Below are 14,505 nucleotides of genomic sequence, written 5' to 3' on the forward strand. Positions count from 1 at the left end.
AAGAGGTCAGCAATTAATAGAATACAAAGTGAAAGTTATAGACCTTATTCAAGGTGTAAAGATTGGCATAACAGTAATAGACATAGTATGAATATGCCGGATTGAATATGTTAGTCCACTCAGCCGGTGTAGGCATGTGTTTTGTTGGCCGTCTTTCAGGTTTGCTTTCGTCATCCACCAAATCCAACCCAACAACCTAAAAATATATAAATATAAATACAACATAAATAATCAGTTAATGAATATTATATTGCACAAAAATGACACAAAATGTCATTGCTAAAATATGTTTAAAACCGTTTTACTAATAGCAGCAAATTCAACTTGTACAGTGCATATTTGCAGTCACTTACACACCTTTTCTTTGTTTAACACAAGTGTATAAATTGGTCATAGAACACAATGCTAGCATCAGCATAGCCAATACAGGTAACCAGAAACACCTAGTCTCCTACAATATAAAAAAGTAATTGAAATTGTATCAAACCTGTTTCAAGAAAACATGTAGCTGAGGATGTGAATTGGGGTCCACAGTAACCTCAAAAAGTGGGATGAAAATATTGTCAAGGAGGCTCTGGAATGAAGTCACAATTCCCATTTCTTTGTACACATTGTACAACCTTGGAAGCTACAAGACAATGTTTAAAAGAACTAGCATCAACAACCAACACTTACACAATCTCTTCAACAAACTAAGCCAGTAATGCGAAGTACCCAAATAGCACTAGATCTTTACCGATACTAATGGGAACATTAGGAGAATAACTTTTTAGGCTAAAATTTGGGACATTGTCAAAAACTATGTAATACAGGAAAAATGATTTATGCATATGAATATCAAGTGACAATGACAAGAAAATAACTGGAGAATACCTGAATCAACCAAACAACATTCTCGCTGTACAGGTCATTATTCACTATCCAACTAGCAAGTTGATCCCACTCACTCTGTTTCCTACCATATATTGATATTCTATACTCGGCCATCTGTAAATCAAATAGGCAGGGTAAGAAGTTAGCCAACATCTAGAGCCCAGTTCAGAAGGGAACAACTAATAAGCATAGATAAGTAGCAATCACATAAGAGAATTTTATCATAAAAGAATAGAAAAAATGAATATTTAATTATATTAGTTTTGATGAAAAAAAGGATAGAATGCCTTATTCTTTATAAACTTTTTACTATCAGTTGCACAAACGTTCAGATATGAATGGAAGATTTTTTAAATAATATCCTCACACATGCATTTAAAGCTCCAAGTAACAGAAGAAAGAATTTGACATTCTTAAGGCAAGGGCAAAATTGAGCATCGACCTAAATAAAATAGTAAAGTAGCAAACTAGTTCATCTTGATTGTTAACCTCTAGAGCTAAGTCGTGCAAATAGGCCACAACAAAAAATTAAGTATTATATTACAGGAATTCTTATGTAAAACAAAAAAAAATGCAAGGTGTTATCAAGAAATCACCTGATATTTGCTGGCTTCATGATCAGAAAATACTTGCTTTGTCACCTCAGCAAGGAAACGACCTATTCGGTGCAATACAATAGTATAAGAACATGTGAGAAAAAGATGCTTTAAAATTGAAGATGACTAACAAATCATAACAGTAAACTCCTAAATGACTTCTGTGAAGTTTTGGCATTCATTTGTGGATGTTTTTCTTTTTTGTTTCTTCCACTACTTTATTATATTAACAGTAACACACAGTTGCTTTTGAAAAATGTAAACCTAAAACGGCTTTTAGTGGTTGACTGGCCTTTTCAAATTCAAAATTCAAAGTTTCATACCTTATTAAATAATACAACATCCAATCAATCTCACCATCCATAAAGAATAATCCATCCATGTACTAATTAAGACCTGAAGCTTTCTATTTTACGAACACATGGTACTTCTTTTTCAAAACAAATTAATGAAATCATAACACAGAACATTGAATTGAGGCATGTCCACCTTATGCAAAATAAATTTTATCTTCCATCATAACCTAATGTTATTAATCACTACAAGTCCCAGTTATCCAATTCCCGTTGTCTTCAACAACAAGTACGACACTACCTATTACTATGAAGATCATATAGACAAGGAAGAAAACGGTATATCAATTACATTTCAGGAATTTAAAAGATTAGATGATTGTGTTAAATGTTTGTCTCTTCCTTTCCTATCCAGAAGTCGTTTGTGAAGTTAATGACAGTACGTAAGTGATTTAAATAAACTTGTTTGAAGTAGAGCTTTAAAAAAACACAACTCAGTAAAGAGATCCCACTACACCTAAAAATATTACCTTGAATGAGATTATCCTGCTTCAGGAATATCTCCCTGAGCCTACTTTGACCACAGGGATTGTACTTAAGATTGAACTTGTCAAAGCGATGAAATGTACTCTTGTCTGCATGAACGTCCAAAAGATCAACATTGAGGTCGTATCTGTTTGGAAAAAAATAAAAGTGTTGTCCTTTATTACCAACCAAGCTTAATTATAAATTATAGAAAAAATTATGGAGATGTTTGTTACCCAGTCAAATCAAGACTCTCAAAAACTTCTTTCAAGGTCAGATAAGTCCCATCTCGAAATATTACAACCTGAATGAAGTTAGAATTTTCAGAGGTTTCAATAATATCCTATGCATATCATCTTCCCAAAATATAATGCATAGTATTTGTAATCACAGTAGAGCCTAACATTATGAATAGCATTTTTTAAGCTATGACACATTATATTAGACAATGTTATATATACAAATCCAAATAAATTAACATAATTTCATTTCCATAAGCTTATATAAACTGAACTAGATTATTTCATCTGATACTTATTAAAACATTCACAGGGTAATGAGCAATACAGCCGGATAACCTATGATTTATATGTTGTGTTACTATTTAATGGCATACATGAACCTGCAGTTTGATTGTATTTATTTATTCAATATAACAAACTATGGCAAAACAATTTTTTTATCTTGAAAATGAATTTGGAACAATAACAGCACTAAAAGTGTACAGCAAAGCAAGTGACAACACAGCAATAAACAAATCCAAATTATCACCTCATCGGGTTCTTTTCTCAGTTTTGATTTGATAAACCTTAAAAGATGCTTCTGGTTCATGCATGCGGAGTGATGGACATGAGTATCAACTTTCCTAACATTGTAGAAGTCTCGATGAGGAGCACTCTTTTGAGCAAGAAATTCCCTATCCGCATTTAGCATCAAATGAAGATTGAATTTCTGAGCAAACAAACAAATTGTCAAAAACTAGCCAACCTTGCCCATAATGAAATACAAGCATATCCGGCACTTTGTTACTCATTATCAGAAATTTAAACTTATATTTACTTGTTCTAGAAGATTAAGCCGGTGATGGCATAAAGTCCTTATGTTGCCCGCTGCTGCGACTCGAAGTATAATATGAAGGTCAGTGAAAAAGGTAGTTGCATCTGCAACAGGGAAAAGCTCTTGTTTTGCTGCAGATAACAGGCAAAATTGTATAAGAATCCCAGCTGGAACAGTAAAATAAAGAAGTTACAGCAAACAAATACAAATTCTCGACTTACTTACAATCTATATTTGGATATACATGAATGACCCCATCTTGCATTTTGAAGTAGTGCTGCATCACAACAGAAATAACATTCATTTATTCACAAAGTAATAAGAACTTGCAATTCCTACCTTACATGGATAGGGAAATGGGGTTTATTCGCCTGTATAACTTTATTGAAAACCAAACAAAAGGATACACAGAAGATTCTAACCCCCTCTCACTAGACACTCTCTAGTTTACACGAAATAACAAAATGAATTTCTAACCTCTTCTAGATGAGGTTATCCCTTTTTATACTCTATAGGGTCAACACTCATTAGAAAGGCTAACTATCCAACAAACAACCAAAACTAACTATTAACTATCCTAACAAATCATGTATTTACAATGTTCTCCCTTTTCTGTAATGCACTCTAGTAATTCTATATTTCTAGTAATAGGATCCCAAACACAATGTATAACTGTAGGATAAATATGTATTGACAGATGCAAAAAAAAAAAAAAGAAAGTAAAAACTCACATCAGATTTTCCTTCAGGTGAGTAAAAAAATGGCTCTAGGTTAGGCTTTGGAGTGCAGGGGTCAGATATAACTTCTTTATCCCATGGAGCAACTGCTTCAGTAAACAGATATCTTTTTCTCAATTTGAGGCATTCTTGAAGCAATATGTAGGCTTCCACCTCATCAGGTAATGGAGCCTCTAAACCAAAAAAAAAAAGTGAAATGTAAATTACTAAATGTCTTTCCAAAGTGTTATTATAGGCTGCAAAAGTTGATAAAAGAAGTGGACTCTATGCACTCCACAAGAAAATCTTAGGTTTTTATATTGGGCCTAACTCATCCCTACAAAACCGGCTTGTAAGGTGAGGTTTGCCACTCTTTATAACCTCTTTTAGAGCTCAATTTATTTCCAATGTGGGACTTGGGTTTTTCCTAATAGAAAACCATTTAAAGTAAATAATGGCATTCAAGAGAAAGAACAAAACTTTGTACCAATAGGAGTAATTATGAGTCGAGCAAATGTTTCATGCTCTGGCTCTTTCCTAAGAATATCAGCCGCAATTGGGTCAGGCTGCACACCATGCAGGTCACCGGAAACACTATGAGAATGGATCATACTTGAAACTGCAACTGGCATCTGCTCTCCATTAGCATTTCCACAATCAGGTAAAGTGTGACATTGGTTTATAACTTCTGGTCCCTGCACACAGGTCATTTCAAACTCTATCAGAAATCACTCAATCTTTTTGCTTTAGAGGATATTGAACAAGCCATCCTAAATAATTAAAGTGCAACTAAAAGTCAACAGGAAAATCTAGGTTGAGTCCCATCCTAGTTGGAAGGAGCAAAGAAGAATAAGAATAGCAACTTATCATTTGAAGAGCAAATATGAATGCCAAACTTAATGAGAACAGCAACCTACAGCATTTCCATTCGTGTGAAGATATGTAGTATCCAGTTTAGCATGGTCAGCAACATCATCATCATCATCTGATCCTTCAACACTTTCAAAGGCACTAGCACTTGCCACAGGAGACTTGGGAGAAATTGGCCTCAAAATATTTCTCTTTGGGGTACCTGAAAGTGCTAATTTTGCTGTAAAAGTATATATGTTTCTTAATCAGTAAAACAAGTTGAGATCAAACAAGACAATTCATTTATTTACGTGTGCAGTGCATCAATGATAGAGGCTATACATGTAATTATTTCTCTTATTCTTTTGTCCAGGTAAAGTTTTATTTACACATGTCAAACAAACGCATGAACTCATATGATCACATCAATGTCCTAGATTCCACCCTCTATCATGCAACTTTACATTCAATAAGAAAAAATAAATAAATAAATAAATAAAACAAAAAACCAAATTATATCACAAAAACAACATATTCAAAATTTTCCTATCCCTTCTACATCAACATCAATTTTCCCAATCAGCAACAAAATTGAGAAAAATCTAACAGCACACTCTTCAAACACCAATCAGAAGCAGCTCCACAAACTACTCTACCAATTCACAATGTCTCTAATCAATTATCAACCACACGAATGTCACACATTACAGATTACAATTTACACCTCAACATCAACTTCATTTGAAATATATTAGCTACATTGATACCTTCATGAACCGCGTGCAGCTGCGGCAATCCTGCCGGAATCCCTTGAACAGTAACCGGTCCGTTCAGCTTATCCTCACCGTCACCGGACATCTCCATGTCATCCGGCAGCGATGCAGCAGAACCTCGCCGGCGATAAGTAGTCCTCTTCCTCCTTCCTCGTCTGCCTCCACGTCTACGAAGACGGTTAGGCATATTATCTTCAGCGGAATCAAGGTAGCTTTGTTCGTCATCGGCGTCGCCTTCGACGGCACGAGCGAACTCGAGAAGGTGTGCGAGTGTTTTGCGGTGCAAAAAATAAGCGGAGATGGCGACGGCGGAAGCTCCGACGAGTGCCGCCATAGCAAGTTGCAAAACATAGCCATCATCCATCTTCCGTTTCTTTTTTGTTTTCTCTGTTACGGAACGGAATAGTGTGAAAATAAGTGTAACCTTTTAATTTATTTGTTTATTATTATTTAAATGTGAAATAATGAAAGAAAGAAAGAAAGAGATAAACCCTAGTGTTAGTGAAGAAGGAAGAGTGTATCAAAATGGAGAGAGTGGAGGTTTTGTTTCTTTATACCTATTTATAAACGAGACAAGTTTTGTGGCAACGCGATCTTATGTTATGTTATGCATTGCGGCTTGGAAAGGTATTTCATGTTAAGGAAAATATATAAAATATGATTTGCTTTCTTAATTTCATTCTCAATAATAATTAGTATAAAAAACGAGACAATAACTTACCTTCTATATTTTAATCAACTCCTTATTTCATGTGTTTTTGTTATGTTTTCTATACATGAAAAACTTTTGACATTATATATGTAAATGGTTTGGGAGGTTGTAGTTTTTATATTCATTTAATATGATTTATAATATTATTCGTAATTTAATATTTTATACAAATAGATTTTTTTTTTATTTTGCATATATTATTTATTTATAACTGCTTTAGCTTAAATTATTTTATTCTTAAATTAAAAAGTTAAATATTTTAATAGTTTAATTTGTTTCTTTACCAACTAAATTAATATTTTGTTGTTTTAAAGAGGTCAATGAAGAAATTCACAATGAGCTTAGATCTTATTCTGAAAAATTAGTTTAAATGTCCTTAACTTCAATAGGAATATGCAACTCAAACATATCAATTGTTTCTACAAGTGTCGAATGAGTAAAAAAAAAAGGTTTAAACTTATTATTATATAATAATGAATATTATTGTATTTATAAATTTATTTAAATTCAAATAATGGAAATTAATTTTACATTGACTTCATATAAAAATATTCTATTTTTTCATGTCATATCATTTGCGATAATCACATATAATAATTTTTTGAAAAACTCGAACACAATTCATTTAACAAAGACTACTCAAAGCATAAGGTGTATCAAGAGAGTAAAAAAAATACAAAATAATCTAGTCCATGGACGACTTCAATCGAAATGATGGAGAAAATAAATTAAACCACAATTAAACATTCATTTGGTTGAGTGCACTACTGATGAAACTTAAAACAAAATCTTTTCTCATGTAATTTGAGTTATCCTTAAGACAATACTTTAATGTTCTCAAGTAAAAGAATGATATTCATTGTATTATTACCAAAAATTATATTGTTCCCTGATTTTCAAATGGATGACATAGTAGCCAACAAGATTACCATCATCCTCGATCGAAACACTTTGTCATGTTGAAACAAGCCTCCAAATTGAACCGCATTATCCTCTCCAAGATTTGACAACACAAAAACTTCTTTCCACGCTTAACAATGAAAGGAACATTAAAAAAATAATTGTGTAGCAGTTTTGTAACACTTGACATTTCATCGCATAAGGTTAAAAATATGCATTTAGAATGCCTTGACTAATTAGGTTCACCTTCCTTGGCAACTAGTCATTCAACAGTCTCCACGCAAATATTGATACTTTTAATCGAACGATTTTATTCCAAATTATATCCACAAACGACAATAAAGACATGTCAGTGACACCATCGTAACACAATGACTGGTAAGTGTCCTTTACTGAATAAACACCGCGACCATTGTTTTAATACCATGAATCTTCAACATCGTCCTACAAAGAAACATTAGCCAAACACTCCATACACTTTGCTACCAAACCCTCCTCCCACTACAACAACTAATGGATCCACCTAATACCATCACCCAATCAATAAAACACGGTTCAATCAAAGCAGAAATAAGCACCTTCTTATTATCCGACAAATTAAATAACCTAGAAAAACTTCCTTCAAAAGACCTCTATAGTGTCACATGTCTGACCAAAAAGAGGCCGATCTACCGTTCGCTAATACCCTCTAAAAACTTACTACTAAACTATGGATGACAACACAGCCTACGCCTATGTGTACCCACCCGAACTCGTCTTGATTTGAGCGGAGAAAATATATTTTGATTGGGTGCAGGTTTTTCCCAAGATCAAAACTCTAAGAGCGAGATGGGTTGGAGGTTGTCGATATCCACCCCAAATCCTCCCTCGTTAATAATATTATTATCATTTTTAAATTTTATATATATGTACATATTCAATTATTTAATATTTTTTAAACATTAAAAATTATAATCTCATCTCTATAGAAAATATGATTATAATATTTTTAATATTAATTATAATAAATATGAATTTTAAATTTATTATTTTATATATGTGAATGGGTGCGGGACGGGGAAACCCGAACCTCGTTGTGGATTGAGATGAGAACTTAAATTTCACACTCGGTTAGAAACAAGAGCATGTGCGAGATTTCCCTGAATAGGCATGGCAACGAGGCATATCTTGTCTCCCCCACCTCCACACCGACTAATCGGAGAAAACTCGCATCCATTTTTTAGCGGGTGTGAAATTTAGACACTTATCCTCACCTGCAACAGGGTTCGAATTTCCACATTCATTCATATATATAAAATTATAAATTTAAATTCATATACATACACACACATATATATATTAATATAATAAAATTATTATTATTAGACAATAATAAGATTAAAAAATATTTTTTATAGAGATGAGATTATAATTTTTAATATTTAAAAAAATTGAAGTATATTAAATATGTACATGTATATAAAATTTAAAAGTTACAATAATATTACTAGCGGATTTGGGTGCATGGTGGATATCAACACCCTCAAACCCGTCCCCACCCCTAAACTTTAATTTTGGGGAAAACTCGCACTAACAAATGTGGCCTTCGTATAGAGTTTGATTTGTTGCAATACTCAACATTCACATAGCCTTCGTATCGCATTAACAAATGTGGATTATATTGGACCACATAATGGTTATCTAATTCAACACCATTTTTTTCAAACAATATTCCCAAGTCATGCCTTTTATTTTTCGGATAACCATCTTCGTTAATTGTGGTAGTTGTATAGAAGCTTTTGGGGAAAATTTTGAGCACTTGTCGTCTTTCATGTATAGGGAACAACGATTAATGTATTCACACGGTCCATGGATCATGAATGATGTGACCACTTGAGACAAACATGGGTACAACCTACATTCAGGAAGTTCAGCTAAGATGATCTTGTCAATATCATGTCTAGTTCTAAGTTTGAGTTTCCAACATGGTATAACAGTCTACAACAAATCGTTGGAACAATCTCCTTGAGCGAACAATGTTACCGTACTCAATCGGTCTATCTTGAATCCTATAGGATATAAACCCCTCATTGCAACTCTTTTCCTTTTGTGTTCAATGTTTATGTGATCCTCTTATCTAATTTTAATTTCAACGTGAAATTCATCTTCTCCATAAGGAAACAATAATAGATATGAAGAGGTAGGAATGACACATAGGTTTCATAAACATTTCATATTCACCAAGGAAAATTTTCACAATCACGTCTCTACCCTTTTCAATTGAATTATTGTCACCAATAATTAAAGTTGCAACCTTGTTGTAAGTAGGTAGATTATGCATTCAAGCATCATTCAAATGATTTCTAAACAATTTGATATAAAAATTTGTTGAGCCACCATGTTCAACGTGGTCTCTGACTTGATGAAACTTTTTAGCCAACGAATTGTATTCATCAATCATTTATTTCAGACTATCAACCAACAAAGGGTCGATGCTTTTTCCACCAACATTAGTGCTGAAGAAATAAATATATGTATATATAGTATTTCAATTAACTTTGGTTAAATAACTTTGAGTCCACGAGAATAATGTCAAGCGAGAATCGATGTTTGTAATGCGCAATATTCCTGATAAGCCATAGTTGTACCACACGAATATTCAGACTCCATGATTCTTTTGTTGCGTTGATTTTAGAAATGTTATCGTTATTTCCAGGAGCCATGGGTAGAATTTATACGAATTTGTTTTTATTTTTTATACGACTTCTTAATATATAGACAAAAGTCTACGACATTTAAGTTAAGAATATTCAATTAGATAAAGCTCAAATACGATATTTAAGTTAAAACAATTATTACAAAATGATACTATAACCGATCTAGGTAAAGCTCAAATATGATTCCAATTGGTTAAGTACACAATTATGTATTGATTAATCAATTAATTTACATTCAAATCGATGTACAATTAGTTTTTCAAAATTGTCGTTTTCAGATAGTAATTAAATCATTTAAATAGTTTTCTACCTTTGTTAATTAGGACACACATTTCAAATTTTGTTATTAAAATGAATGTATTGCTACAGACCATTTATACCAAAAACAAATCAAGATGAAGGTATTTCTACAAACTCTTTAAGCAATTTTGTTAAAGACAATCAAGTTTTTTAAATTGAAAATGTCATATAAGAGAAATTAGTTGGAAAAAAAAATTGTTTAATAACATTTATGACATGAAATACATTCTAAAAAAATTTAAATGGATCATGACTATAAAATTAATTTGATTTTTTGTCATCTAATAATTATTAATCAAAATTAGTAGTTTAAATGAATAGACATTAACTTTATGGCTTAATTGAATCATGATTCAACTAATTAAATGACATGAAATACAGTTTCTACAAAAATTATGTCAATATAAATGAAAATCATTCTTCAAAATATATGCGGTTTAGAATTTGAAATATCTATATTAGAAAATTGTAGGTTGTAATAGAGGAAAATAAGTTTATACAAATAAATGAATATAGAAAAATAAGTATCATTTAGGGAATATATTATGTCTACCAGAATATATTTTTTTACTAATACTAAAACATATGTTGTATGATTAATAACATATGTTAAGTCTTAAAAGTCGGTTATAATACTTTCTTCTGATAGATCTATTATCATAATTAATTACATGCATAATTCTTCACACAGTCCCTTAACTTAATTTCAGATAACACATCTTTTATCTTCTTTTTTTTCTTTTCGATTTGGTCTTTTTATTTAATTTTAAGTAAATAATTTGATCTTTTATGTTTTAAAATGTTAACAATGTTATCATTTTTTTTACAAAATTTCATCAAAATTTTCAAACAAAACTCATAAAATTAATTATCATTTTTAATATAATGCAAATTTCATCAAATTGATAATTCAAATCTTCAAATAAACTCATATTTTTATTCTTTATATTTTTTAAAATTTTTGTAATAAAATAAAGTATAAAAAAAAAATAAAGATCTAAAGTGTTATTTGAAATTAAGTTAATGGATCGCATAAACAATTGTGCTTTAATTATAACTATTTATTAATATATTTTTAATTATAATATTTTTTTCTCGTATTTATGACTTTTTTTGTTCCATAGTTATTTTTTTGTTAATATTCTACAATGACTGATCATTAAATGTGAACCTTGAAATGTAAAACGTAACATATGTTCATACACGTATTCTATATGTTATTTTGCAAGACATCAGTTTACCGTGCATATAACAACAAATACAATTCATTAATTGATTAAGTATTAGGTGATAGAAGTTACAATTATATAATAAATAATGAAATTAACGATTACTATTCACTATCGCCGTAAAATTAATTTAAACTAAAAATGCATATTCTTTTTTTTTCTTTGTAAATTTAAAAAATTGAAGAGTCAATATTATTCTATCATGATAATTATTTATTTTAATCTTTCTTTTACAAAATTTCATCAAAATTTTCAAACAAAACTTATAAAATTAGTTATCATTTTCAATATAATGCAAATTTCATCAAATTGATAATTCAAATCTTCAAATAAACTCATTTTTATTCTTTATATTTTTTTAAATTTTTGTAATAAAATAAAGTATAAAAAAAAAATAACTGAAGTGTTATTTGAAATTAAGTTAATGGATCGCATAAGCAATTGTGTTTTAATTATAACTATTTATTAATATATTTTTAATTATAATATTTTTTTCTCGTAATTATGACATTTTTTGTTCCATAGTTATTTTTTTTTGTTAACATTTTACAATGACTGATCATTAAATGTGAACATTCCAATGTAAAACGTAACATATTTTCATATCACGTATACTATATGTTATTTTGCAAGACATCTGTTTACCGTGCATATAACAACAAATACAAATCATTAATTGATTAAGTATTAGGTGATAGAAGTTACAATTATATAACAAATAATGAAATTAACGATTACTATTCACTATCGCCGTAAAATTAATTTAAACTGAAAATGCATATTCTTTTTTTTATTTGTAAATTTAAAAAATTGAAGAGTCAATATTATTCTATCATGATGATTATTTATTTTAATCTTATATTAATGGCTTACAACTTTTACTAATGTATGATCGACAAGTTTATTACTCCATGTTAACCCACACCCAAAATTATGTTAGATTAACTAAAACAAAAAATTGTCTGGGGAAAGGTGTTGTTTAAAGGAACAAAGTATAACAATGATGTAATAGAAAATAAAGATGAAGGAAAATGAAAAAAAAAATATTTTTTTTAAGAGCTGAAGAAAATGAGAAGAAATGTTGTTTAAATAGTCCATTTAACTAAAATACATGTAAAATAAAAAAAAAAAAAATGGGTGGTTGCTTTACCATATTGAAGAAATAGACACCAATCAACCTTATCAAAAAGCAATTTTTCGTAAAAAAAAAAAATCCTAAATTTGATGATGTGTAATTCGTATATTCAATATATATATATTAAGATAAGATTAAATCTGAGAAAATAAAATAAATTTTAGAAATCCTCAGAATTCATTACTTTTGTTTAAAGATAAATTAATTTTAGGTTATTTTATGAGAATTAATTTTCCTTTTTGACCAAATTAATTTTTCTTATTAAATAGAAAAATCAACTGAAATCAAATCAGTTCCATTTTAAGTGATAAATAAACATAATATTTATTTTTAAATAAATTCAAAACTATTTTTTATAGATGACGTTTTTATGAATCATGTAGGAATTCAATACAATGAATATAGTTTTTCGATCCTCCAACATTTTTCAAATATATGTTGCATTGTTTTCATTTGAATATAGACATCATATATATGAAAACTTAAAATTTAATTATAGTAAAAATTATCTCTATATAAATGTTATTTTTATTTTTCAATACAATTACGATAACTTATTTTCTAATAATAATTTTTAATATGTACGTAAAAACATTAAACAATATTCATTATTAGACCTAAGGAGTGTGAGATACATTTTACATGTATGTCTTTTGAGATATTACAAATGTAAAGCATAAAATGTGAGACATTAGATTTGAGGCTTAATATATATTAACAACTAACAACACACCATCTACATTACAAATTGATGTCTTGAGTTTGAATTTTAAACTATATGTAAAACTCAAGCGATCAACCAAAGTTATCTCATTACTTTTGTCCGCACAGTACTTGTTTGACAAACTTCAGTTCAAATAAATTCACCTATGAAGTCTTGATTGCCAACTTCCAAGGCTAACACAAATTAACATGAAAACGAAACCATATATGTATAGCAAATCATCAAACCTTGTGAAAACGCCGAGAATGAAAGCTAAACAAATCTGCACTGTCATTTCATATATATATATCATGTGCAGATGGTGGCAGAAGTGGATAATAATTAAAATTTTAAATATGTATTTAGTCCTTATAATTATAATATCTTTTTTATTTTGGTCATCATTTTTTTTCATTCACGTCTCTAAGTATAGTTTCATTTTAAAATAGCTCTTTCATCTAATTTATGTTACAAAAACTATAACACCGTTAAATCTAAATATAATTAAAACTGAAAGAAAAGTGTTACAATATCATTCGGATCAGGTGCTTTCAAAGGATGCATTTGATTAACGACCATCGTAATCTCCTCCCATGTGAAATTGGATTCATACCACACTCGTGCTCTTCTTTCGGTTTATCTTTCACAATTTCACAAGTGTCATGAATGTCCTTAAGTTCATCCACGATGAAGATGTGAGTCAAGTAGTTTAGGATAATTCTCTCAACGTGTTCATGGTTCTTTCTCTCTAGAAAGTTTCCTTAATATGAAACAACCCTAGATGCCTTCTTTCAATTGTTTTATAATTTGTACGGTCTTGACTCGACTCCGACCAACGAATGAAATTCTTCGACTTACCCTCGATCTCCTTAATTTCCCTCCTTATTTTCTTCAATTTTGGTTCTCCCCAGACCATTTCTTGAGACTATTCAAATTAGCTACACAACTAAGAAAATGCTTCAAACTTAAAGATGTGATTATGCCCCTTATGTCTGAAGTCCAGTTCTTCAAGGGAAATAAGGATAGCGGCATGATTAGATCTTAACCTAGGTAGGTGATAGACTTTAATTGGGGATAATCTATTAATGAAATCAGCGGACTCCATATTCTCCATATTCCCCCATAATGATATTCTCTAGTCTTTAAGAA

At 30.2% G+C, this 14,505-nt stretch overlaps 1 protein-coding gene across 1 annotated transcript in view; it reads right to left on the minus strand.

The window, feature by feature from the left end:
• Positions 1-6,249, minus strand: part of LOC101492733 (AMP deaminase-like) — a 9,099-nt gene extending 2,850 nt beyond the window's left edge. The window contains exons 1-13 of the mRNA XM_012713628.3: positions 5,676-6,249; positions 4,977-5,149; positions 4,547-4,754; positions 4,075-4,253; positions 3,569-3,620; positions 3,347-3,474; positions 3,059-3,238; positions 2,524-2,591; positions 2,293-2,435; positions 1,470-1,531; positions 874-987; positions 488-628; positions 44-196 (exon numbers count right to left, since the gene is read on the minus strand). Coding sequence (XP_012569082.1) covers positions 44-196; positions 488-628; positions 874-987; positions 1,470-1,531; positions 2,293-2,435; positions 2,524-2,591; positions 3,059-3,238; positions 3,347-3,474; positions 3,569-3,620; positions 4,075-4,253; positions 4,547-4,754; positions 4,977-5,149; positions 5,676-6,045 — 1,971 coding nt within the window. The 5' untranslated portion in view covers positions 6,046-6,249. The remainder of the gene's footprint in view (positions 1-43; positions 197-487; positions 629-873; positions 988-1,469; positions 1,532-2,292; positions 2,436-2,523; positions 2,592-3,058; positions 3,239-3,346; positions 3,475-3,568; positions 3,621-4,074; positions 4,254-4,546; positions 4,755-4,976; positions 5,150-5,675) is intronic.
• Between the last annotated feature and the right edge of the window lie 8,256 nt (positions 6,250-14,505).

Source organism: Cicer arietinum, chromosome 3, assembly GCF_000331145.2.
Source record: "Cicer arietinum cultivar CDC Frontier isolate Library 1 chromosome 3, Cicar.CDCFrontier_v2.0, whole genome shotgun sequence".
NCBI classification, from domain to species: Eukaryota; Viridiplantae; Streptophyta; class Magnoliopsida; order Fabales; family Fabaceae; genus Cicer; species Cicer arietinum.